This window comes from Malania oleifera, chromosome 3 (genome assembly GCF_029873635.1).
Source record: "Malania oleifera isolate guangnan ecotype guangnan chromosome 3, ASM2987363v1, whole genome shotgun sequence".
Lineage (NCBI taxonomy): Eukaryota > Viridiplantae > Streptophyta > Magnoliopsida > Santalales > Ximeniaceae > Malania > Malania oleifera.
This window is the reverse complement of record NC_080419.1, coordinates 51,659,582-51,686,685: the sequence shown is the minus strand read 5'-3', so window position 1 is coordinate 51,686,685 and position 27,104 is coordinate 51,659,582. Positions and strand designations below refer to the sequence as shown.

At 37.3% G+C, this 27,104-nt stretch overlaps 1 protein-coding gene across 5 annotated transcripts; it reads right to left on the bottom strand.

The window, feature by feature from the left end:
- Window positions 1–103: 103 nt before the first annotated feature.
- Window positions 104–27,104, bottom strand: LOC131150734 (RPM1-interacting protein 4-like). Of its 5 annotated transcripts, none has more exons than XM_058101653.1 (5): window positions 26,805–27,009; window positions 14,707–15,477; window positions 13,853–14,044; window positions 13,541–13,609; window positions 104–467 (listed from the first exon to the last, which is right to left on the bottom strand). In XM_058101653.1, the coding sequence occupies exons 1-4, from the start codon at window positions 26,808–26,810 to the stop codon at window positions 13,577–13,579; spliced, it is 1,002 nt and encodes a 333-aa protein (XP_057957636.1). In that variant the 5' UTR covers window positions 26,811–27,009; the 3' UTR covers window positions 104–467; window positions 13,541–13,576. The 5 variants fall into 5 exon arrangements, with proteins under 5 accessions (XP_057957636.1, XP_057957634.1, XP_057957637.1 ...); XM_058101651.1 differs by lacking the exon at window positions 104–467 and adding an exon at window positions 4,433–4,741; XM_058101654.1 differs by lacking the exon at window positions 104–467 and adding an exon at window positions 5,385–6,081.

The following is a 27,104-nucleotide window of genomic DNA, read 5'->3' as shown; positions in this document are numbered from 1 at the left end:
AGACTGTAGAACAAAACCTTAAATCATTTTCCTATACTCTGGTATTGTTTCCGCTGCACTTTAAAGTCTATAGAACCTAGCAACCTAAACTCTGATACCAAACTGTAACAAACTGCTTATTTTCCATAAATATTTTTTGTTTCCAAATAATACAAATCCATTATAACCAATCCAACAGATCATAGTAAATCTGAACCCGTGGGTACCAGAGATATAACAGAAATACAATACGGAAGCCTAAGAAGCAAGAAACATAACATCAAATATTGCCCCAACACCAAATCAGTACAATACCGGAGTTCACTACAAATATCATGAAATACACATAACCCAAAAATGTCCAAAAGTAGCATAGGGTTGTCGCCCTCAAATCCATCAAACCCTAGAAAAAGGCTTACCCTTTAGATAGGGTAAAGCGGATGAACTCTAATGCTGCGGAGCTTTATCCGCTCTCCTACCTGTGGCTCCTGAAATGATTGTATAATTTTAGGGTGAGACACCTCTCAGTAAGAGAAATAAACTAATACTAGTGTGTGGCAATATGAGTTTATCCGTGTTATATATAAAAACATATATAAACATATCTAGTAAATACGTTCGTATCATTTCTGAGAAAAACATGTATAATCATAACATGGCAGAACATACAAGATTTTCATAGCATAATTCATCTCATATATTAATAATACGAAAACAACTCTAGTAGGTTAGCTGGTTGTTGTCATATATTACCCCCACATGACTAGGTTGTGTGGCTCGAAGGCGGGACCTGACAATGGTTGGCTGACCACTGCCAAGTCAAAAGTACAGTCTGTAAGTCCAATGGGTCTATCAAACCTAGTTCGTACACCAGGGGCGTCCACATTTCTTAAAAACCACATTAACTATCTTTCCTCACGCTAACCCCGTACAACAGTGTTAATACAATATCATGATGATCATGAACACATAGCAGCAATACCGTGCAAGTGTTAGCCTAAACCAAACCAACCACGTTCTGATAACGTATAACATATAATCAAACTGTGATACACGTATATTTCATACTAATAATTGTCAAGTTAATATCATCATATCATTTTGCTTATATATATATATATATATACATCATGAAAATTATCGGCTCGTAAGTCGGCATTTCATATTTTACCGTAACTCAACCCGTACGTCGGCAAATCTTATCCATAACTCGGCTCGTATGCCGACAAAACATATTCATAGCTTGACTCGTATGCCAGCAAAACATATCCATAGCTTGGCCTGTACGCCGGCAAATCATATCCATAACTCGGCCCTTATACCAGCAAATCATATAAAATTTTTGGCCGGTACGCCAGTTTTTCATTATAAAAATCCATAATAAAATCATGTTCCCAAAAAACATTAATTCATTATAAAATCTACTCATGCCACACAAAATGGGTATTATGTATATTCAAGACATATCATCATCATTTTCAGTAGTATTTCCCAACATAATGCATATATGTATACATATATTTTCCTGAAATTAAATGCTATAAAAGTATACTTATAATTTTTATAAAAACATCTAACTTAGTTTATCCCCTTACCTGATTTCTAAAAAGCCCCCTAGAGTATATCAGTCCTACACCCGCAGGGTTCCCCATTCAACATCTTGAAATCAACATTTTTTAGAATAGAAATTCAGTATTTCTTTGACTACTACATTTTCTACAACTGCAAATAAGTCAAATACTGAATAAAACCTTTATCCTGAATTTAGGATGAATTCCAACTTAACCCCACCAACGATCCACTCTAGCAGAGTTGAAGAGAACTTCCCTAGGAGTGTGTGGTGGCCTTGGATCGTCGAACCGGCAAAAGATTGGCCCGAAATCCTAGAGAAAAGGAGGGAAAACTGAAGAGAGAGAGAGAGAGAGAGAGAGAGAGAGAGAGAGAGAATTTATGCAGCCAAAATAAGCTGAAAATCGGGTTTAGGGCTACTTATACTCTAGCCTTCGTCGACGAGCCACGTCATCTCGTCGACGAGGTCAAGAAGACAATTCGTCGACGAACTCTTCTCTCGTCGACGAAATTTAGAAATGCCAAAAATATCCTCTCGGTACTTTCTCGTCGACGAGCCCCTCATGCTCTCTTGTCGACGAACCCGCTAAAATTCATTGACAAGGCCCTGTTTCCCTTATTCCTTTTCCCCTTCTATTATTATTTAAATATTATAATTTCTCTGGGTCACCACATTGGTACCTTGATAGATAGGGTGAGTGTTTTGTTTAGGGATATATGATTCCTAGTGTATATTGTGGGTATTTGGGGATGTGTATGGTTGTATAGAACTCTGGGTATTTGTATTCTGGATGGTTTGTAAATATTGACTTCTGTTGTTAGGAATGTGTGTATAGGGTGAAATGATTACCCTGTACCGACTTCGGGTCAAATTATGTTTAATTGGTATCATAGTTTTTGACGTGGCCGATGTTTGATTAATATTTATTATTTATTGAAGAGGAAAAAAAATGGTATGAAAATTAGGGCGTCATAGGTGGCTTAAGGGTATACTCAGCAAGAAGGCCTAGATTTCTTTGATACTTTCTCTTATGGCCAAAATTACATCCATTCGATTACTACTTGTTGTAGCTGCAATCAAATAATGGCATCTCCATCAACTAGATGTAAATAATGCATTTCTGCATGGTAATTTACATGAAGAGGTATACATGGAATTGCCTCCTAGATTGGCTGTCCAAGGAGAATAGAAAGTATGTCGAATTTTAAAGAGTCTCTATGGCTTAAAGTAGGCTTCTAGGCAATGGTTTGCGAAGCTATCCAATGTTCTTATTTCCTATGGATTTGTTCAAGGTAATTCCGACTGTTCTCTGTTCATTAAGAAATCTTATAGTTCCTTTATGGCCTTATTAGCTTATGTAGATGATGTGCTCTTGGCAAGTGATAGCATTTAGGAAATTGAAAGGTTGAAGACCTTTTTAGATGAAAAGTTCCCTATTAAAGACTTAGGACAACTGAAATACTTTCTTGGCTTGGAAGTTGCAAGGTCCAAAACTGGTATCTCTTTATGCCAACGAAAGTACATACTTGACATACTTGAAGACACTGGTTTAACTGGATCAAAACCTGCTGCCTGCCCTATGGAATCTACCCTCAAGTTATTAGCAAATGATACCAATTTATATGAAGATCCATTAGGTTATCGAAGACTTATTGGCATATTACTTTACTTAATTCTCACTAGGCCTAACTTAGCCTATTATGTATAAGTGCTCAGTCGGTTTTTAGCAAACCCTGCTATTAGTCACCATCAAGCAACCATTCAAGTATTGAGGTATCTAAAGGCCACTTTGGGGCAAGGTATCTTCTTCCCATCCTCTTCATATTTTTAATTAAAGGGTTTTTCAGATAGTGATTGGGCAGGTTGTGTAGATACTCGAAGGAGTGTCAGTGGTTTTGCAATTTTTCTTGGCAACTCATTAATTTCATGGAAATCAAAGAAACAAGTTACCATCAGTGGATCATCTGTAGAGGTAAAGTACCGAACCCTTGCTACTACAAGATGTGAAATTAAATGGCTTTTGTATGCCTTACAAGACTTGGATATCAATCATTCATAGTCCGCTTTGCTATATATTGACAGTAAATTAGCAATGTCCATAGCTACAAATCCCATTTAGCATGAGAGAACGAAGCATATCTAGATTGATTGTCATCTTATTAGAGAAAAATTGCAGCAGCATGTTATTAAACTCTTCCATATTTCATCGAGATTACAGCTAGCAGACATATTTACAAAGCCCCTCGGATCTCTACCTTTTCATCATAATCTTTGCAAGATGAACATCATTAACATCCATGTTCATCTTGAGGTTGCCTTCTCTGTTTTTTTATACTTTTCTTCACCAAGTTCAGATTCTCAACATATAAAGTTGCAGTCTTGTATCTGCAGTAGATACATTCACTTGATTTTTGGGTTAAAAATGATTGCAGTTTTTTTAAAAAAAATAAAATAAAAAATAGATATGGATTGATTTTACAGGAATAAGAGTGTTCGCGATATATCTAAGACAAATTATCATCCATAGTCTTTTTCGTGTTTTTAATAGATAAAATCTAAGACTAATTTTTAATGCAAAAAAAAAAAATTGTCCTAGCCCAACAAGTTAATTAACTCGTCAAATTGCAAATAAAATATGATAAGAGTAAGAACATTAGACATTATAAAACATCTTAACCCCATTTAAAACCTGAAAATAATTTTTTTTTTTTTTTAAATTTGAAAGAATCTAATTTCACATTTTTGTTATAAAATAGAGTGAGAAAGAAAAATAAACAATGTAAATGTCAAATTAATGAACAAAGTTTTGATTTTACCTATCATTAGCATTTGGTTTTTTTTTTTTTTTAAAATGTAGTTATATTAAATAAATTTTATATAATATTTGATATCAAGAGAATATATAATGGTATTATTTGCTGCTAACCTCACACAAATAAAAGAAAACCGTCCAAGCCTGACAAACACTCACAAATACAAGACAGAGTGTTGAGTTGAGTCAAGTCCGCACTACAGGACTCCACCCCTGCGCCCCTGGAAAACTCAGCATAGCTGCAAACATAATGAATGAAATGCAATGGACCGTTTCGCTTGATGGGCTCCGTCAGAAAGGATCCAAGTCGACGGACCTAGGTAAGGACTTGAACACATAACACTTGCATCCCCATGGCTTTGATACCAAGTTTCCAGTCGCTGGGGACCACCGACAAAAGAGGAAGACAGAGTCAGTTGGAAAGTAGTAAGCCAGATATGGAAAATAAGAGAGAAGGGAGGATATTGGAAGATCCAAGGTGCAGAATGCTAAAGCTCAATCAAGTGCAAAGGCTGAGCATAGACAGATCAGCGAGGTCGGGTGGTTTGAGATTCAAATGCTAAAGATGGGTTCAAAATCTTGAAACTCATGCACTTGCATTGTGATAATCAAGTTGTCAATTACATTGCAAATGATTTAATTTATCATGAGAAGACATAGCACATTGAGGTTGATTGTCATTTTCTTGAGTGAGACATGCATGTCCATCCTGCATATCCTCTATCGATCAGTTACTGAATATGTTTAAAAAGAATGTGGTGATTGTAGAGTGAGAAACATATGCAACAAGCTGGGCATCAATGATGTCTATGCCGGGGGACTGCTTAGTGGTGTTCTAGTGAATCGTATGCTGGTCTTTTTTTTATCGTCTTATTCAATATAAATAGAAACCTAATTATAGATACTTTTTTATGAGCTATACATCTTTACTAAATTTCAATCCTGGTAATCACCCAATAAGAGGGTAACAAGAAAAATAAACATTATTGATATCTTATATAGTATATTGAACATAGTGTATAATTTTTAGTCCCACATTGGAATGTTAGGATAACCTTACTCTTTTATATAGTTATATATACATCTTAAAGTTGTAAGTTAAGTATACCAAGTAATATTCACTTCCTCTTGTATAATTCTCTCTCTTTTACTTTCTTCTTGGTATCATAGCAAGGTTGGGTTCCTTGTTTAAGGTCCGGATTCTCAATTGAGCAGTATGCTCTGCACTCGTCACGTATGTGGAGCTTGTGTATTAGAAAGCTTTATTAGTAGTAGGTTGAGTCGCATGCTCTGTACTTGCCCCTTTTAGTGGATCTTGTACATTAGAAAACTCAATCTACTATTTTCTCAGTGACTCCGTCGACTTTTCTAGCAACTTTCGGCGCCCTTTTCCACCGACTTCCAACGACTTTCCCAGTGCCTTCCGACAGCTTTTTAGACGACTTCAACAACTTTTCCAGCGACTTTCCCGATGACTTCGACGGCTTCCAGTGCCCTTTTTCTAGCGACTTCCAACAACCTTTCCGGCAACTCTCCTGGTGACTTCGTTGACTTTTCTGGCGACTTCCAGCATCTTTTCAGGTGACTCCGTCGGCTTCCGGCGACTTGCTTTGCTTTGCTGCGTTTATACTTTTGCAACCTATTCCTCTTCTTTACAACGGCTACCAAGGACGGTGATATGCCTACCAAGGATAGTAAATCCACCTCTTCTTCTATGAACCTGTTGGCCTTACAAGGCTTAAAATTTTGTTTTAATGATAACAAATAAGATGAACTTAACATATTTGGTCAACTGATGCTATTTCAGGACTTAAGTATGTGAATACAAAGTCAAATGCTCATAAGGATCATTTAAAACCTATACTTCAAAGAAAGATGATCAAATGAAACTTAAAGAGTCAAGGCATGGATTCAAAGATGTCAAAATAAAATTTGAAGATTATGAGAGCATGGATGATAAAGAGGAGGACTTGCTAAAAAGCTTAAAGTATTTTAAAGCTTGAAGAAAAGATAAAGTCAAAGAAAAACAAAGTAAGAAAGCTCAAAGAAATACAAGTATGAAGACTTCAGTGTTTAGAATGTCAAAAATCATAAGAAGTCTTTATGTAAGTACTTCTTGTTTAAATATCTCTTGAAATATTTTTAAAACTCTTCTAGGGTTAATTATGGACTTAGAGATCTTATTTCAAAACCTGCAAAATGTTTTATAAGAAATTAAAGCAAGAGAGTACAAATAATTTTAAAACCTAAAATGAAAATTCTGAAGTTGGTTTACCCAAACGACTGAGGTGTACCCTCAGAAGACTGAAGATGCACCCTCAGACGACTGGAGTTTTACTTTAGACGTCTGAAGAATTTCTTCAATTGAAGATTTATTTATTGAAACACTGTACAGGCAAAATACCCTCAAAAGACTGAACCCTCAGTTCAGTTGTCTAAGCTGGGACTTCAGAAAGCTGAACCTACAGTTTAGTCGTCTGACCCTATGTCCAGACTAAAATTTTCAGTGCTTTAAGGAACATTAGAAGATTGAACCCGATAGTTCAGTCGTCTGAACACTGTTAACGGTTAGAAATTTATTTTTTTTAAATTTAAAATAAAGGTTTCTTGTGCCTCAAATTTTCAAAAAGCTTGGAAGATACTCCAAATAAATTTGGGCAACACGAAATCACTTTTAGAAGCCTATAAATACATGATTTTGCAAATCAAATTATACACCAAGAAAGCTAAGAACAAAAGAATTGAAAAATCTGTTTGTAAGCTGAAAGCTATCTTGCTGCTTTCTCTTGCTCAAATCTTTGCTCAATCGAAGTGTTGAATTTCTGAAGTGCTGAACATCCTACTACTGAGTTCTGAGTTGCTAATTCTCATCTAGAAGAAACTCGGTGATAAATTCTTTTGAACTTCAATTGTATTTCATATTGATATTTAATATTGAAGTACATAGTGATTAAATTTGTACTAATCTACTCTTTGTGAGAGTGTCACTGTACGCAGCTAGTTTTTCTTGTTTCTTGATGATTCCAAGTTGTTGGATTGTTGATCGAGCGTGGGGTATTGCTTGGAGAGGTCTTGCTCTAGCCTATTGAAGGAGTAACCAAGCGTGGGGTATCGCTTGGAGAGGCGTTGCTCTAGCCTATTGAAGGAGTGTGTAAAAGGTTTGTTCCGCCTGGAAAGGAATGACATAGTGGAATCCTTTGGTGGTATTAGCCAAAGGCGAGGACGTGGGCTGGAGATAAGCCGAACCTCGTAAAAAACATGGTGTCACTCTCTTTCAATATTCTCTTTACTTTTCTAGCATATATTAACTGCGTGGTTGTGTTTTAATTTCTGATCATATACACTACGTGGATTAGATATTAAATAAATTAAAGCTTAATTTGTTTTTAGGGATTTGCGGAAACCGAAAGAAAGTACGTTGATTGATCAATATTAATTGTGAAAACCGTAAGGGAGTACGTTGATTGATTCAACACCCAAGACTTATTAACTGAAAGTTTATTTAAAAGTTTTGAAAAGAGTGTTGATTGTGCAGCAAATTGAGCAATCAAATCCATTAACCACGGGGCTTATATAAATTCATAAGGCTACATACAAAAGTTGAAAATTGTCAAAGTGCTATAGATTATATTTTGTGATTGATTACTTTAATGTTGATTGATTGGTTGAATGAGTGTTTAAGTTTTGATTTATTTGTGTTGTGTTAAGGATTGGAGTGTGGATTGACTAAGAAATTAAGTTCTTTGCTGAGTGTTTGATAATTTAACAAGAGGTCAAAGAATTCATAAAAAGAATTAAAAGAAATTTTAATAATCCAATTCATCCCCCTCTTGGGACAACTCTTTAACTTTCAAAACCTTCCACGCCCTGACTTATCTATAGCTCAGACTGCTCCTATTCAGAAGGTCACCAGCACTCTTTTGAATGGCGGCAACTTTCATGCCAAGTCACAGTCCTTTCACTTATATCTTGGGGGCCGTGACAAGGCTAAGTTGTTGTTAGGATTGGAGTTTTGCCCTGCTAATATTGATTCGACTCACTAATAGTGGTCCATTGACAATTGTCATCCTGGGTTGGATATTTGCTTCTATGGAAGATTGCCTCTACAGGATGTTCATGTTTCACGATATCGTTCATGGCCTTTGGTCTGCCTTGACCAAAATGTTCGCCCACACAAGGTTTGAGGCTCGGATTTTTGAGCTTTATCAGGAGCTCCACTAGGCGACTCATACTTCTTTGGGTTTATCTGTGACTGACTTCTTCAACTATCTCCAGTCTTAGTGGGAGGAGCTCGCCCAATATAAGCCTCTTTCTGAGTTTCCTACTGAGGTAGAAGCTATTGAGGCAAAGCGCCAAGATTGTGAGCATACCTATCAGTTCTTGATGGGTTTAAAACCTGAGTTTGAATCACTCCGAACTCAAATTTTGAACACATACCTAGTGCCCTCTTTTTACGAGGTATTTGCAATGATTGATGGTGATGATCGACGACAACGTCTTCTCCCTGGATTTGCTTCTTCTAGTGTGCCCGAGCAGGTTGCCCTTGCAGTCCCTACTGGTGCTAGGTCTGTTGACCGCAAGACTCGATTCTGCCAGCATTGCCAACGGAATAATCACACCATTGAGCGTTGCTTCATTCTCCACCATGAGTTGCAAGAGCGTTACTCCAAACAAGCTTCTCATGGTCGTGGCCATGGCAAAGGTCGGGGACCTTCTAACATTGGAGCTATTGTAGAATCTCTTCCTGCACCTTCTGCTTCTCTTGCTCCTGCACTTGCTGCTACTCAAGATTTCTCTTAGCTCCAGGCTCAGCTTACTCAGCTTCAGTCTTATATTAGCCTCCTTGCCTCTGCTCCACTGACTGCATCCTCCTCTACAGCCACCTTTGCTGTAGGTAACCCTACTACCTTTTTAAGTAAGTCTGGCACACTCGGTGGCACACCCGTTTGGATACTGGACTCAGGGCCGAACAACCATTTGACTAGTGAGGCATCTTTCATTATATCCCCCCCCCCCCAGTCCCTTCGTTGGTTTGTACTGTCCGCATTGTCGATGGTCCCTCTCATTCCATTCATACCCAAGGCACTGCCTGTTTATCCTCGACTCTATCTTTATTCATTGTTTATTATGTTCTAGAATTTTCCTATAATTTGTTATTTGTTAGCCGTATTGCCAAACAATATAACAGTGTTGTGGTTTTCTTACCCAACTTTTGTTACTTGTAGGACCTGAGTTCGAGGAAGATTTTTAGCAAAGGGTTTGAAAAGGAAGAGCTCTACTACTTTGGTGATCCGCCTTCCTATCCTGCGTCCTCTTCTAGTTTTCAAGCATCTATTTTGCCTTCTGATGTTTCCTCTATTTTCTCTTTAAAAACCTTGGATTTGTGGCATGCCCATTTGGGACATTCAAATTTTAAATATATGTGTTGGCTATTTCCAAAATTTAACAAAGCTTGCAAGAATTTTAATTTTCAATGTGCTACTGGCGAATTATATAAACATGTTCATTCATCTTATCCGTCTCGTATGCACCGTTCTCTTGCAGCTTTTGAGATTGTTCATAGTGATATTTGGGGTTCCTTCCTTGTCTCCTCACTCACTCAACATCGATATTATGTCACCTTTATTGACGATTACTCCTGTTGTACCTGGGTCTACCGCATGAAAAATAAATCCGAAGTTTTCACTCATTTTCAGGCTTTCTTGCGAAAGATTAAGCTCAATACAATACCATGGTTCGTATTTTGAGGTTTGACAATAGTCGTGAGTATCTCAGTAATGAGTTTTGTGCTGAGTTGTGTCAAAAGGGTATTCTCCAACATCTGACATGGCCTAACACTTCTAAACAGAATGGTGCGGCTGAACGCAAATCGCCACATCATGTCTATTGTCCGTTGTCTTCTTCAGGGAATGCAAGTCCCCAAGTTGTGTTGGCCTCACGCCGTTCTCACTGCAGTCTATCTTCTCAATCGTACCTCAAGTTGTGCATTGTAGAATTCTGCTCCACTTCATCTTCTGCATCCTGACAGGTCCCTTTTCTTCCTTCTTCCTGGAGTGTTTGGATGCACCTACTTTGTTCATGACCAGAGTCCTCCTTGGACCAAGCTTGATGATAAGGTCATCTAGGGCATTTTTCTAGGATATTCCTCTATGTCTAAGGGATATCGTTGTTATGATCCTGTTGGTCGGCACACTTATCACCCTCTCGATGTCACGTTCCATGAGTCTACCCCCTTCTACATTGACTCCTCTCCTTCCATATCTCCGCCAGTGCCATCTCCACTTCCTCGACCTGAGCCTATCTTTCACCCATCTGTACCAGTGCCCTTTTCTTCAGTGTCATCTTCATCTTCTGAGCCTCCTACCTCTGCCCCCACTGGGCAAGACCATATCTCTCTCATTCCACATGTTTACACTCGCCAACCACGCCCTTTGGAGCCTTTGCCAGCATCTTCACTGAGCTTAGGTATGTCTCCTATAGTCCCTGATCCCCTTGTTCCCTCCTCACGGTATCCTTCTCAAATTCGTTGAGCTCCTAATAGACTTTCTTTAGCTGTTCTACTGACTACCCTATCTCCCAGTATCTTTCTTATCAAGATATTTCCTCGAGTTATCGAGCCTTTTTTAGACAGGTTGATGCTATTATCATACCTCGCTTAGCTCATGAGGCACTCTAGGACCCCAAACGGGTTGCAGCCATGCGTACTGAGATGGAAGCTCTACAGCGGCAGCATACTTGGGATCTTGTTCCCCTTCCTTCAAGTGCACGCACGATGGGCTATAAATGGGTGTTCATAGTTAAGAATCTTGCAGATGGTACCGTTGATAGGTATAAAGCCCACTTGGTGGCCAAGGGTTTTACACAGATTCCAGATTAGGACTTTCATGCTACATTTGCTCCTATGGCAAAGCTTACTACAATTCACCTCCTGATCTCTTTGGCGGCTTCTTTCACTTGGCTTTTATATCAGCTTGATGTCAAGAACGCCTTCTTGAATAGTGATCTTATTTATAATATTTACATGGATCCCCCTCCCAGTTTTTTTGCTCATGGGGAGTATTCTGGAAAGGTGTGTAAATTGCGCAAGTCCTTATATGGGCTTAAGCAATCACCTCGTGCATGGTTCAGAAGATTTAGTGATGTTGTTCTCTCTATGGGATTTATTCAATGCCAGTCATACCACACTCACTTTATTAGGCATCTCTCCCATGGTCCTTGCATCATTATCTATGTCTATGTGGATGATATTATTGTTAAAGGTAATGATTTTCCTGGAATTGCTCAGATTATAAAGGACTTAGGGGACACCTTTGACATCAATGATCTGGGACCTCTCAAGTATTTCTTAGGCATTGAGATAACACGCTCCCGTAAGGCATTTCCCTCTCTCTGGAAATACGCCCTAGATCTCCTTATGGACACTGGTATGTTGGGATGTCGGTCTGCTTCTACGCCCCTGGATTGTAATATTTCCCTTTCTACAGAGTCTGGTGATCTATTGACAGGCCCTTCAGTGTATCAGAGACTTGTTGGTCACCTCATCTATTTGACCAACACTCTGCCTGATTTGGCCTATGCAGTACGCCTAATAAGTCAATTCATGCATTCTCCCTGGACTTCACATCTTGATGTCGTCTATCACATCTTATGGTATGCGAAGGCCTCACCTGGACTGGGATTATTCTATTCATCTCGAATACAACCAGGTCTTTCCATGTTTACTGATGCTGACTATGTTGGGTCTAAGACTGACAGAGGATCTACCTCAGGTATTTGTACTTTCAAAGGTGATCATCTTCTTTCTTGGAAGAGTAAGAAGCAGGCGGTGGTTTCACTTTCTTCTGCTGAGGCTGAGTACTGTGCTATGGCACAAGGTACCTGTGAGATCCTGTGGCTATGCTCTCTCCTATTTGAGATTTGTTTTCCTGTGACAGACTCTTTTTTGTTGTTTTCTGACAACAAGTCTGCTATATCTCTCTCTTCTGATTCAGTTATGCATAAGTGGACCAAGCATATTGAGGTAGACATTCACTTCATTAGAGAAAAAGTTCATTCTGGGATTATCTCTCCGCACTTTATCTCCTCCAAAGGCCAGGTTGCTGATGTCTTCACCAAGTCTTTTGGCCCAAGATTATTACAGATTGCTCTCTCCAAACTTCAACATGTCAACATCTTTGTTTCAGCTTGAGGGGAAGTATTGAACATAGTGTATAGTTTTTAGTCCCATATTAGAATATTAGGATAACCTCACTCTCTTGTTTAGGATAACCTCCCTCTCTTGTATAACTATATATACATCTCGAAATTGTAAGCTAAGTACACCAATTGATATTCACTTCCTCTTGTATAGTTATCTCTCTTTTACTTTCTTCTTAATATATAAAAGCAAACAAGCACTCAGTGATGCTTCAGAATGAAAGTATTATCCATTAATATGTTTTATACTTCATACCATAAAATATGCACAACATATAGAAATGTTTACACCAACTAATATTGATTTGTTATCATTATGTCATTATTGAATCACTTTTTCTTTTATATATTTAGTTATTATATGATCAAATAAATACTTGAACAAAAAAATGAACTCCAAACATCATAGTTTAACAACAAACGTTATCATTGATCCACAATTTTAGATATTACTATTTTTTTTTTTCCATCAATCAAATTAAAGTTCTTAATGCACATTTGAAGGACAGGTGATGGGCTCAATCTTAACGTGCCCAATTATGTATTTAAATTTAATGTAAAAAAAATAGATATTGCATCATATTCATACTTGTTAATTTTTAAATAGAACTGCACCATGGATAAGATAATGAATCATGTTCTTATTGTAGAGATATTAGTAACTAAATTGTAATACATCATTGATTATGTAGTCAATTCGATATTATCAAATTGCATTTGTCCATGGATCCTACGCTAAAATCAAGTAGTATAATAAAAGAATCAAGAACCACAGAGTTCCTCCACCAAAAATAAACTTAAAAATAATTGGTCAACAAAACATATATAGAATTATAGCCACACAAACTAACAGAAGAATATGAAAAAAGATGTCATGGGTAAACATCCTTTCTTGTCATAGAAAGCATATGACAATGAATGAACTACTACAATGTAATCCTATACAAAGGCAACCTTCAAAGCTACATATATAATATACACACCTCAGACACTTTCTGTTCATCCACATGTAAAAAATTTCATTTTCGACCCCATGGAAAGCAGCAGCTCTTCTGCCAGAGAGAGAGAGAGAGTTCAGAATATTTGCAAAAGCAGAAAAATTAAAGAGCCAAAAAGAACAGTCGTAGGTTGTTGCAACCAACAAAGGAGTAAAGGAAAAAAGTATCTCTGCATTATTTCAAATAAATGACTTGGACACTGTACAGACTGCAATGTTAGGCATTTTCATTGGCTACTTTCGTGTCAACTGCAACAATTATAAGATGTAAAAATACTAGTATAAAGGTTCCACAGACCTTGGAACCACGATTAGGACCATGCTTCTGACCATTGGGATAATAAGTGTCTGTCGACATGATTGGTACCTTCCCTGTTCCACTTTGCCTCTCCTCCCGCACTTTGTTGAAAATATGAGTGTACCCGTCGGCAGAAGCTGGATTGGTCTCATCCCAATCGCCAAATTTCGGAACAGCCGCATTGTGATCAGGCTGCCACATCAGAACTAACATCATAATCCTTTAAACATTCCTTGAAAGATCAGTGTGGAAGATTTCATTAAAAATTTGTAATGAAAAAGAAGGTGAGATGTAAGAACAATCCAACTGCCAAGGGAGTTCAGTAAACATTTAACAGTTCCATTTGCCAGCCTCTTACAAGCTTCCATCCATTTGCTAACTTAAACCCTGATGAAAAATTTAAAAACACAATATTGCCCTTTCTGATTTTATGGGATTCAATAAAAAAAAAAAAATTTAAAGTTTTCAACAGCACATTTCAGAGATTCACAATTAAAAATGAATAATTATAAAATTCCAAGAGCTACAAAAATGGTCCTGCAAATATGAATTCAGGGAAAAAAAAAAACACCATATTTGATGGAGTTCAATGAGCTTAGTCAAAAATCTCTTATATCCTGCCCTCTGCTTGATTTCTTCCAAATCCTCCTGTCAACTGCTTAGATATCACAACCAAGAAATAAGAGCTCCAAATTTTGGTTGGGCATTGGAAACATTGTACCAAATTACTTCACCTTTAGCAGTTTCATTTGGTTCCAAATTACTTGTTCTCCAATATAAAGGTGCAGATAATTGTCAGAATTAATGAAAATTAGTTGAGAATTTTTATAATCATAAAGAGAGTAAAGAGTTACCGTTTCATCACCACGAGCACCTGATCTCAGTCGGGACCTTCCAGGAGTAGAGGAACCTAAGCCATGGCTGCTCCCTTCAGATGAACCCTTTCTCTCCCATGAAGGAGAGGACACTCCACTGCCTTTGCCTCCAACCCTCGCCTGGTGGTGTGGATGTAGTGGCGAGTGTTCGACGCTGCGATCAGATCCAGCACCCTGCCGCACAACCTTTTTGGGGTTATCACCTGAGCCTACCCTACCATGACGTTGGTGAGGCCAGTCAGCAGATGCTCCCCGGCCAGCAGCATCATGGTGCAACACAGGATCGATGGGAATCCTCACATCACCATCTTCCTTGCTTGATCTTCGTTCATGATTCGGCCTTAATGCTTCAGAGACCTTTGGTCCTTCTGTTTCAGTCTTACTGCTTCCATATCTAACACCCCCTTGACTTTGATGAGACAAGTCATTGACAGGCCTCCGGCCCATATGGTCATGATGCAATGGAGATTCAGTTAGCCTCCTTAGTTCAACATCTTCTCGGCTGATTCGACGCTCATGCCTTGACCTTACTGCTTCAGAACCTTTTGGTGCTTCTGGCTTCACTTCTGTTTGAAAGGGAGGGGCTTGAACTGGATGTGTACTCTTAGAGAGCATATCAGAGTCACTTTGAGAGTCATTTGGGTCCATCTTTCTGCCACCTTTATCCTTCCTTGCCTTTTCAAAATAAGCCGTGTAAGGGACATTTTCTTCACTTTCCCAATTTCCAAACTTTGGCACAGATGAACGTTGCTGTGATGAACCAGGAAAAAAAAAAAGTAAAATTAATTCAATACAAAAAAATAAACTCAAAAAAAAGAGATGAGTTGAGAGCAATGTCTAAATGAGTTTAGCCATGTCTTCAGAAGCTCAATTCTTGTTCGGTACTAGAAAATAGTGAGTGCATAAAGAACTACAAACAACTGTCCTGTGTCCACAGTTTTTTATGTATCAATAAGTGTGTTGTGCACGCATGTGTTATAGGACACAGATCTTGCTACAAAATGGGCAAAAAATTGATATGTATCCATTTTTCTTTCCTTCATTGCTCAAAGTTTTTCTTTAACAGATGCCAGACCGCCTATGCTCACCCTCAATCATCTCATATCATTATTACCATAACAATGGCACCATGCTCATCCAATAGCACCGATAAAACTGATTTTTCCACCATTCGCATAAGATGTGTAAGATCACAAGTTTTACACTAGTTGTCAGCCTATTGGAACCCCCTCCTTTTCTGGGTTATGGGAATGACATGTAAAATAGAGGACATTAACCTCAACACAAGAAGGATTAGCAATAGAAATGTTACTGCTACTACTAACATACTAGCAGCTGGCTTTTATCCCACTATTTTGGATAGCAGTTGAAATGTTACTATGCATCAAAAATTGGGTGGTTAGGATTTAGGAAGAAGCAATGTTATTTGCTTAAAAAAGACCAATCTATTGTGCATCGAAGAAAGGAGACACATTTTTCTGCTTTCTTTTTTATTCCCTACAAGAGCTTTATATGTGTTTGCCTTCAATGTTAATTTACATTTAAAGCAAAATAATAATGCAAGATTAAAACAATTGTGTCAAATCTTGATATACATTGCTGGCCCACAATCTAACTTAAGCTTTTAGGTAAAGTGGTAATCTAACATGGTATCAAGGCCAAGTTGCCAAAAGGTTCTCGTTCTAGTCTTGTTGCCTGCATTTATTGTGTGGCGTTTAACAATTATTGCATTCCATGTGGGAGTTACTTATCATTTGTTTATCTATCCACATGCCATCAGACTGCACATGCAAAGAGTGTTAAGCTTGACATACATTGTTGGCCCACAATCTGCCAGCTAACCACATGAAAATGTTTTTCAACTATTTACACAAGAGAAAAGTTGTGAGTTATACAAGCACGAGCAAAGCCATATCTAATAAATTAAGAATTAAAACTTAAAGAATAAGAAGAAAAACATTTCGATTCGTGCATCCGTATTACAAAGGAAGCCAAGGTTCAAGTCCTGGTAAGGTCAAGAAACCAACAACAATTTACCCAAAACCCTAGAAGCCTGTTTGGTACTTGAAAAATATTTGGCAAAAGGAAAGGAAAATACAAAAGTATTCTACTTTTTCATGCATGGGTTCCAAGGAAAGTGAGAAAGAAAATAAAAAAATATACCAAATAAATGAATGAAAATTTGATATTACACATGATTAACATTTGATTTTTTCTAATTTTTAATCATATTAGAAATTTTTTTCATTTTTAGTAGTATTTGATATAGGGAGAAAATACAATGGAAAATGAATTTCTTTCTTATTTTCCTTTACCCAAACAACATGGTTGCTTCAAATGGGCCCTAAGTCTTGCCTGTGATATACATAAAGGGAAAATTTTTCTTTGGCTTTTTATCTGCATCTTCTGGACTATCAGTTCACTTTGTTTGGAATGAACAAGCAAAGACTCAATAAAGAATTTCTCTCATACAGAGACATCTTTTCTAACTCGTACGCCTAGTCTCCCCATTTTTCCGTTGCAAGACCAAGAATGTAGATTTTGAATGCAATATCACGAGACATGAGAATAGTTTCTCTGGTTGTAGAAGCAGTTTGCTTTTGATCCAAAAGGCAAAGCATCAAAAGGCAGTTAAAACACCTCATATACCATTGGCTTTTGCACCTTTCCAAAAAGAAAGAAAGAAAGAAAAAGAATAAAAGCAAAAACAAAAACAAGAATACAAGAAGTTTGGGTCTCATAATTCAAGCACCAATAATAAAAGGCATAGTGGGATAAAGAATGAACAAAACATTTCGAATTATTTTTCTTGAAAAAAAAGGGAACCAACAACACGAACACATTTGGACTGTCAGGACAATATAACGCAGGAAAGAAGATGCACTTAATGGCAAACACCTCTAGGCTGCTGTTAGCCTGGTAGTAGCACTTCTTAGGATACCAATGGAAAACTAGGGAAAGTTCTGAGAATAATGTATCATTTCCCAGCAAACTGAACTAGATGGACCATAAACAATATCTGGCAATTTAATCCAACTCATTCCAGTTTTCATTTCGGTTGGTATACAGAGACAGCATTCCTATCACACAAAATAAGCATGCTTTTATAATGGCAAGTGCTTTCTCCAGAACATAAGATGAAACAACTAAATTACATTGCTGACATTGCATAAATAGCACATTACTAAGAATGGTTGAGCACATTATTAAGAATGGTTGGCAGGGATGGCAGGAAAGGATTTATGTGCAAAACTGCATCAGCTAGTCTGTAAATATGGCTTCCTTTTCCAGTGGTTTTCACAGATTGAGCGTCAGTCAACCAAGGCTAACAAGTACGAGATACTGAATTTCCTCTAGAGGTATGAAACACTTTAGTTTATGCCCACAAAGTGGTAGAATAGGAAGAGAAAAAGTTTGTTATCCACTGGTAGTGAAATTGGAATTAAAACTTTTTAATAGATCCTCATTTCATCATAGGTCCTCCCAAAATTAAACTTCTGCTTTTCCACCTAACCATAAATTTATATTTTAGATGATTTCACAGAAGAGTTCAGTGGTCGCCAACAAGGTCTTAAAATTCGATTTCAATTAAAATCAACACTCCAAAAGTATAGAAATTTCGATTTTGATACCAATTTTAATTTCAATTTTAAAAATGATAGAAATTTGTAGTAAAGCATGTAATTCGTTTATTAAACTTTAGAAATATTTAATAGACATGCTAATGCAAGTTTTAGAACTAATACATTATAAACAAAATAATCAATTACAGGTATATTGTGTATGAGGTGTGTTGATGGTTATTTTAGTCATTTTGTATTATTATTGTGTTAGTGTTATGTTAATAAGTGAGAGTTAGTAAGGGTATTATAGTCATTGGAATGTACTTTACATATACTATAAATAGAGGGAGAGACCTACCATTGTGATTAGGTCTTCCATTTTTTACCTAATTATTCAACATGGTATTAGTGCCATGGTTGCCAAGAGGTCCTGGGTTCCATTCTTGTTTCCCGAGGTTAATGTAAGTTTGTTAAAAAATTATTGTGTTGGAGTGTCAAGGTCCGATATACATGGTTGGCCCACAAGCCACAACTTAAGCTTTTAGACAAAGTGGTATTCTAACATGGTGTCAGAGCATGATTCTGAGATCTAAAGCCCAATTGTCACAGCCACCATCAAAAGCAAAGCCTAAAACTCTAAATCTTCTGCACATATACCATCATAGACCAATTTCAATCAACACTATAGCCCTGAAAAACAGCCACCAGATTCCAGAAGCCAGAGCAGTCACCACAAATTTCCTGGGCGACACTACCAGTTCAGGAACACAAAAACCACTACAGATTTTGCAAAAGCAACATCATAGTCACCCATGGACACTGCCTATCTCTCCCCCCCCCCCCCCCAAACAAACAGAAATCCCACCTCAAGACACTCCCCCATGCGCCGCCCTCACATGCCGGTTGGAGGCTGCCAAGGCCAACCCCACATGTTGGTGTGTGAAGCTAATTTTAGACATGTTTCTGGCCTAAATTCATCAAGTAGTACTTGAATCCCTCCATTTATGATTTGTTACAATCTCTAACTTTTTGTTATGCATTCTTGTCAACCTCATACTACAATTTTGTTAGTACTCTATTTTCTGTTGCTCTTCCAAAGCCTATTTTGAAACCATGTCCCATTCTGGGTGGAGGAATGCAATGATAGAAGAGATGCATGCACTATGGGATAATGATACTTGGGAGTTGGTACCTCTTCCTCTTGGTAAGTCTATGGTTGGTTGTCATTGGGTGTAAACCAGGATGGTCAATCTAGATGGTTCCATGCCTCGATCAAAGACCCACCTTGTTGCTAAGGGATATACTCAGGCATATGGTTTGGAATATTCAAACACATTCTTGTTGGCTTTTTGAGTCCAATCCCTGTTTTGATGCAAACAAAGCACAAGTTACTTATGTGTGTATTTAGTGATTGAACAGGTTATAATTCAACACACACATAAGGAAACTGGCAATGGAAGCCTTGAAGGACGTAAAGACTATATACTTGGGCGCATTCCATGATGTCAGGAAAGCAAAGAAGAAGACATATTTGATTTAATTTGTATATGCATTTAGGTTTTTATATTTTGGTCTGTAATAAATGCATACATACTGCATGATATGACTTAATAATCAGATAGGCCATAGACAGCCTAACCTTAGGACAGACTTCGATCGACCGACGTTGGGTTTTTAGATTTAATTAAATGCCTCGGGTGACTGACCAATTTATGTGTTATAGCCCTCGGTCAACCGAACACTTTGTTGGCCAAAAAGTCAAACTGTTGACTAAGCCTTGGGCGACCAAAAAAAAAGGAACGTATCATCCACGGTCGACTGAACCCTGATCATTGATTGTTCCACTGGCACCGACCGCCCGAACTTATAGTTCAAAATCATCTCGGGCGACCGAATTGTGAGGCACAGAAAACCGAACAAAGAACCGAGCGCCCGAACCTACGAAAGTTAGGAAATTGCCTTGACTTCAACTAACTTGACTCACCTACAGCCACCGGAACCCAATACAGGCTTTGTGTCTGTTTGGGCGACCGACCTTAAGGACCGAGCAACCAAATCTCTCGGGTTGCCAAGAATTAACAGCGGTAATTAGGGTTAAAATTTAATTAAATTTTTTCAAAATCCCCAATATATCCCCAACGGTCATATTTTTCAGAAAAACTATAAATACCCCTTCATTTGCTTGAATTAGTAACTTTGATTAACAAATATTTTCTCTAAAATTTTTCACTTAATCAAAGTTCCCCCACATACACTTTTATTTCAAAAATCATTTTGGGGTTAAATTTTTTACTCTCAAACTCTCTTTATTACTCTTTGTAAAATCATTTGAAAGAGTGTATTCATTTTTTGATTGGGCATTTATTTTATCAAAAGCATTTTACTCTCACAAATTCTTTCATTATTTTAAAATCATTATTGAGAGTAAATCTTGGTTTCTCCCGATTATTTTCCTAATAAATATTTTGGGAGAAACTTTTTGTAGGTTTTAAGATCTTTGAAGTATTTTATTGCATACTCTATTCTAAATCAAAGATCATATACTTTTCATTTGTGCAAAAATTTCATTTATATATCATACTCAAAGATTGCACAATTATTTTGAAAACACCCTTACTCTACTGAGCATTAATTTCATATCATACTCGTGCATTAGAGTTTTTAATGTGTACATCCATACTTGTATTTAGAAGCATTGTATTATGCACAAAATGGCTTTTAATAGATTGATTGGGTTCATCCCGTAAATTGAATTAAAGAGTCTCAACCCCATACGTGAGACCGATTAGGTTCAGCCCGGAAATTGAGTTGGGGAGTTTCTGCCCTGTAAGAGAGACAAGTTGGGTTCAACCTTGTAATTGAGCTAAGGTTTATCTTGCCCCATAAGGAGAGGTTGAAACGGCTTTTACTCCGCCCGTTTAAGTGAGCAGGGTTAGTAGAATCCTTGAGGGGTATGCTCAAGGCGGGGACGTAGGCTGGTTTGGTCGAACCTCGATAACAAATCTTGTGTCGCTCTCTCTCTATCTCATTTATCTTTATGCACTTAAATTTCTGCACGTGTATGCTTTCATTTATAGTTATAATTATTTGCATGCACATCTCTATTTCAAATGAGATATGTTCTACCTGTATGTCTGCATTTATCGCTTTATTAATTTACATACACGTTTATATTATGAATGGGATATGAACTATGGTGAATCAATGTAAATGTTTAAATTAGCCGAAATGTTTTAAAACTCAATTCACCCCACCTCTTGGAATCACACCAAAGTCAACAATTCTCCTCTATTGCCAAACTTGCCTCAATACGTTTGTTCATCTCCTTAGCCACCACCTATCACTAGTCTCTACACCAGTTATATGTGAAGAATTCTCTCCTACACGGTGATCTTTAGGAGGAGGTCTATATGGAGCAGCCACTTGGGCTTATTACTCAAGGAGAGTCAAGCTTAGCTTTCTAGCTCAAGAAGTCAATATATGGTTTAAAATAGTCTTCTAGGGCATGGTTTGGTCGATTCAATGTTGTAGTACTTGAGTTTGGCCCTCGATGGTGTGCAATAGATCATTCTATATTTTATCATCGTACTCCATCCAACAGGATTCTGCTTATTTTTTATGTGGATGGTATTGTGATTATTGATGATGATGATCAAAGAATCCAAAGCCTAAAGCATTTCCTGCAAACTAAGTTTAAAACTAAGGATTTGGGACCATTGAAGCACTTCTTGGGTATAGAAGTATCGAGATTTTGTACAAGAATTGTCTTATTATAAAGGAAGTATGTTTTTTTATCTTTTTTAAATGAGTCTAGGATGCTTGGACCCAAACCCATTGATATAGCTATGTAAGTTAGTGCTAGATATGAGTGATTTGCTGTCCAACCATGGAGACTTGTTGGAAAGGTAAACTATCATGGTCACTCAGCCAAATATATCTTTCACAACAAGTGTTTTGAGTTAGTTTCTCAATTCTCCCAGAACAAGTCATTAGGATGCAATAATGTGCATCTAGAGATATCTCAAAGGTGCACCTAAGAGAGGTCTCTTATACTAGGATAGAGGTCACACTCATATTCAGGGATATATTGATGCTGATTAGGTCGGGTCACCTTCGATAGAAGATACACAATTGGGTACTGAATCTTTGTTAGTGGTAATTTGGTTTCTTGGAGAAGTAAAAACAAACAATGATGGCTAGTGGCCAGGTCAAGTGCTAAGTGAGAGTATAGAGTCATGGCTCACACTACATGTGAACTTGTTTGGCTGAAGAAAATGTTGGAAGAATTGGGTTTTCTACATTCTCAGTCTTTGGACTTGATGTGTGATAATCAAGCTGCCATTCATATTGCCTCCAAATCAGTCTTCCATGAGTAGACCAAACACATTGAAGTTGATTGCTGCTTTGTTTGGGAGAAACTAGTGCAAAAGCTCATTATCACCACCTAAGTGAAGTCTGATTTGCAGCTTGTTGATTTATTTGCTAAAGTCTTGGGGGTCTCGTGTAAAATTCATTTGTAACAAGCTATGAGCATATGATATATATATTCCAACCTGAGGAGGAGTGTTGATTGTTATTTTAGTCATTTAGCATTATTATTGTGTTAGTGTTATGTTAATTAGTGAGAGTTACTAAGTGTCTTATGGTCATGGTATGTACTTGACCTATCATTAGGCATTCCATTTTCCCCAATTATTCAACAAGGTGTAGTAGTTGTAATATAATATTAGTACTACACATATTTAGTTAATATAATTGAAATTTATCAATTATTTAAATATTATTTACTATAAAAACAAAGATAATTTAGACATAAATGATGAAACAAAATGTTATCGCTAATATCTAAGTTTAATTTTTCATTCAAATTCCCTCATAATAATCTTTGGATTCAATAAAATAAATAAAAACAAAAAAGATAAATTGCGAAATAAATTTCACTGTGTAGGTCTCATATTCCAATTCCAAGGATGTTTCTTTCTATAGTTTATATTTCAACAAGTTTTGCTAAAATTTCAAGATTTTGATAAACTTCATATGGTTCATTAAAATTTCGACGGAAATTTTTTGTAAGATGGAAACTGACTGCCATTTCTATTTTGAGGGTGATGGAAAGTAAAAATTTGATGGAATTTTGTTGAAATTTAAGACCATGGTTGCTACCTTGACAAACTCCATATGGGAGACAAGATATAATTGTTCAATTCATTCATGCTACCACAGTTACCACTTACCAGTCCCCAAGCTCAAAAATCATTCTTAATCCTAGCAACCCTAGCGAGAACAAGACCTTCTATTTTCTTGCTATGTACAAAACTAGGCCTAGGTGAAGGAGGAGGGGCTGGCCAAGACCAAAGCTATCTTCCCATTCAAGACAATGACTTTTTGAGATTTTTTTTATTTCTTTTTTCTATAATTTCATTTAGTCCTAAAATTTCTTAGTAACTGAATCCTAGATGGAAAGATTATTTAGGATACCAATAAAATTTACCCAGTTTTCCATGCCAGAAACTAAAATCTTAAATATGTTGAAACCACAGATAACATTAATGTTAAAAGACTTGCACACCAAGAAAGACAAGGTGAGAAGTCTTCCACCTACTCTACAACTCAATCCTCAAAAATATGCAGAATCTCCTCATCCGCATCACCTCACCCTCTTGCACAATATTCACTAAATTTTCTGATATTGATGAGCATTACATGTACAAAAACAAAACCTGAGTCCCTCAGCATGTATGTAATGTAACATGTATTGCGTCTCAGGTACTGTTCACATGGAAAACCAGGATAATTAGACCAACTGCCCCTTGTTTATAAACAAAAGAGGAGGACTACAGTGAGATAGGTCAGACCTATGTGCAATCATAAAAACTACATTCACGACTTATGGGTTACCATTTCACCGTCTCAATTTGAAATATTTGTTGCCTAGTCACAGGATTTTAGATCAATCAACATATTTTTACTACATTTTTGCTCTTCTCCAGCATTATATAACCCTACAAAAGACAACCCTTTCTGGCCACTAAAGAATGTTATTTTCAGGAATTCCAATTAATTGCAGCTCTAACAAACTTACATTCCCACTTCCACAATCCATCTTTGAAATTTATACCACATCAGCCTAATCAAATTAAAGCTACAAGAGGACAAATATGTTTTAAGCAATAAGGAGAAACCAGGAGCAGAGTAAACCTTTCTTTCTCCTCCGATGAAACTGAATTAAAATTTAAATGAAAAACATAAACAGGCCATACAACAAGCAATAGCATTTCTATCCTTTTCAAAAAACATATATAGAATTCTCATGCAGATGCTATGTCTGTAAGGAAGAATAGATCTGACAAAACATGAACGTAAATTCCTTTTTGCCCAGAATTCAGTAATACATATCTTAACCAGAGGTGTGCATATGATATAGGTCAAAGAAACCCTAATACTATATGCACAGAAACCCTCACAGTGTTGGTGTTTGGAAATTCATCAGGAGAGAATGGGATTTTTTTGCTCTCATTCATTTCCAAGTGGGGAATGGGGAGAATGTTTTCTTTTGGCATGATACTTGGTGTGCAAGTCTCCTCTTAGCACAAAATACCCTTCCATCTTCAGGCTAGCCTGTGATAAAAATTTTTTAGCAAACACCTCAAGCTCACAAACCATGGAACTTCCTGGAACATTCCCCCAGCTAGGAATGTTTTCAATTGGGAAATAGGAGATTATTTTTTAGAATTTTACGGTAACCTATATAAAATCCAATGTCGGGACACTACCAATCAACCCAAGTGGACCCTGGACAAAAAATGGAAACTTTACAGTCAGACCCTTGTACAATTATCTGACTTTTCTTTTGGAAAACCAGCTGCAGTCTCTCTCCCCATCCACACCCCCCCCCCCCCGCCGCGGAACCCCCCGCGAAGCCTATCTGGAGAACTGCAGCCCCCACAAAGTTGCTTTCTTCATGTAGGAGGCAGCTCTCAGAAGGATTCTTGCCATTGAAAACCTCCAAAAAAAAAAGGGCTTGCCTCTAGTTAGTAGGTGCTACTTATGTCTAGAATAAGCTGAATCATCTGAGCACATCGCTCCTAGACTAAAGTTTTTTGGCCATTTCCCGTATCAGGCAACAGTGGTTACTGCCAGTAAAGTGCAGGGTAAGCTATGGGGTGGGAAGGTATCCACACTAGCAAAGAAAGGAGGAAAGCTCTTTATCTCATTCCCCTTGCCACCTTTTGGTTGGTATAGAGGGACGGAAACAGGAGAGCTTTCTAAGGATCAGCTAATGCCCTTCATGTTGTCAAAGATAAATGGATTGCTACTGTTTCTAATTGGCTCAGTGGTTTGTTTCTGAATGAAAGTCATGTAATCCTTGAATTTTTTGATATTCAAAAAATTCTGTTGGGATCCTGACTGAGAAAATACTCTTGGGATCCTGGCCCAGTGTGGTTCTTCCTTCTGTTTGTTTGTACTAGGATGGCTCCCCTTGATGCCCTTTAATGAATTTTCTTTCCTTATAAAAAATATATCCATTCTACCAGTAATCATGTATAGGAAACTGTGCCCTCCTGATCAATATTGCTCTATAAAAATGACAAGGAATAACTCATGCAACTCCATTATCCACTGTTTGTAAATGAAGGCAGTGACCCCAAACAGCAGCCAAAAGAAACAATTAAAGCCTCAAGGGCAACTCAACTCAGCCAGGATCCCAACAGTATTTTCTCCTCAACATTCGGTTCAGATCAAAGATATTGATAGAGAAAAAGAAAGGAAAAGAAAATAAGAATAAATCAATTTTCTATTGTATTTTCTCTCTATATCAAATACAATAAGAACTAAAATTTGTTCAGATAAGATTAAACATTACGAAAAACTAAAAGCTAAAACCACAATAAGTAAAAAATATATTTATTGATTTTCTATACAGAGCCAAATATGGAAAGTAGTATCCTTCACATGTTCCTTTCCTTTCCATAATATTTTCCAAGAACCAAAAGGCTAAATGTCTAAAACCCCAACAATAAATGGTAGACACAAAATGAAAGCACCAATAGCAGAGCATTGAGATTTCAACCAAATAGCTTCAAACTAAATTCCAAAAAAAAAACTAACTGAATGAAAAGCCAAACCGGCAACATCCACCTGTCAACTTAAGTTTCTCTTTCTATTCCCCTGAAAATTGAAATAGGGGAAAATTCTGAACCAAATCCTCCAACCAACTCAGAAAATTCTTTACTCCAAACTTATTGAATACATGCTCTCTCAAATTATGAGGAAGGCTAAAGATATCAAAGCATATCGTCTCGAAAGAACTACAACCACCACCAACCCCCGCCCCCCCAAAAAAAACCCTTATAACATAAAATTTATGCCCATCATGCACTGAAATTCAGTGGAATCCATGTACATACCCACCAGATGTCAAAATCAAAGGGAGTTGATTAAATGAGCACATACACATTCAGAGAGACATGGTCAATTCTAAAAAAAGGAAAGATCAAGAGAAGTAGAACTCACTGCCATTCGTCTTCAACCCAGAAACACCAAAGGGGAAGAAACTCACAACAGATTCAGGCTTCTCTGACCAATGACCATACACAATTCACAAAGAGTGAAGGCATTTTAATCAGAAAAATTAGATTATCTTCAGAAATGCCAACAAAGATCCAACCAGAAAGTAGAGGAGAAAGAGAACATAAAGTGAAATTTAATAAAATAATAATAATTGAGCGCTTGACCGGAGCTGCCGGTAAATGTTGACCTGCCACTCTTTGGTCCGCAAAGTCAAGCACGCTGTACTGTTATCCTGCCGACCGT

Excerpts from the sequence above, each read along its gene's own strand:
- LOC131150734 (XM_058101650.1), bottom strand. Across the intron at positions 14,045-14,706 it reads GTGCTCGTGGTGATGAAACG|CCTGATCACAATGCGGCTGT; the intron begins GTAACTCTTTAC and ends CTGATGTGGCAG.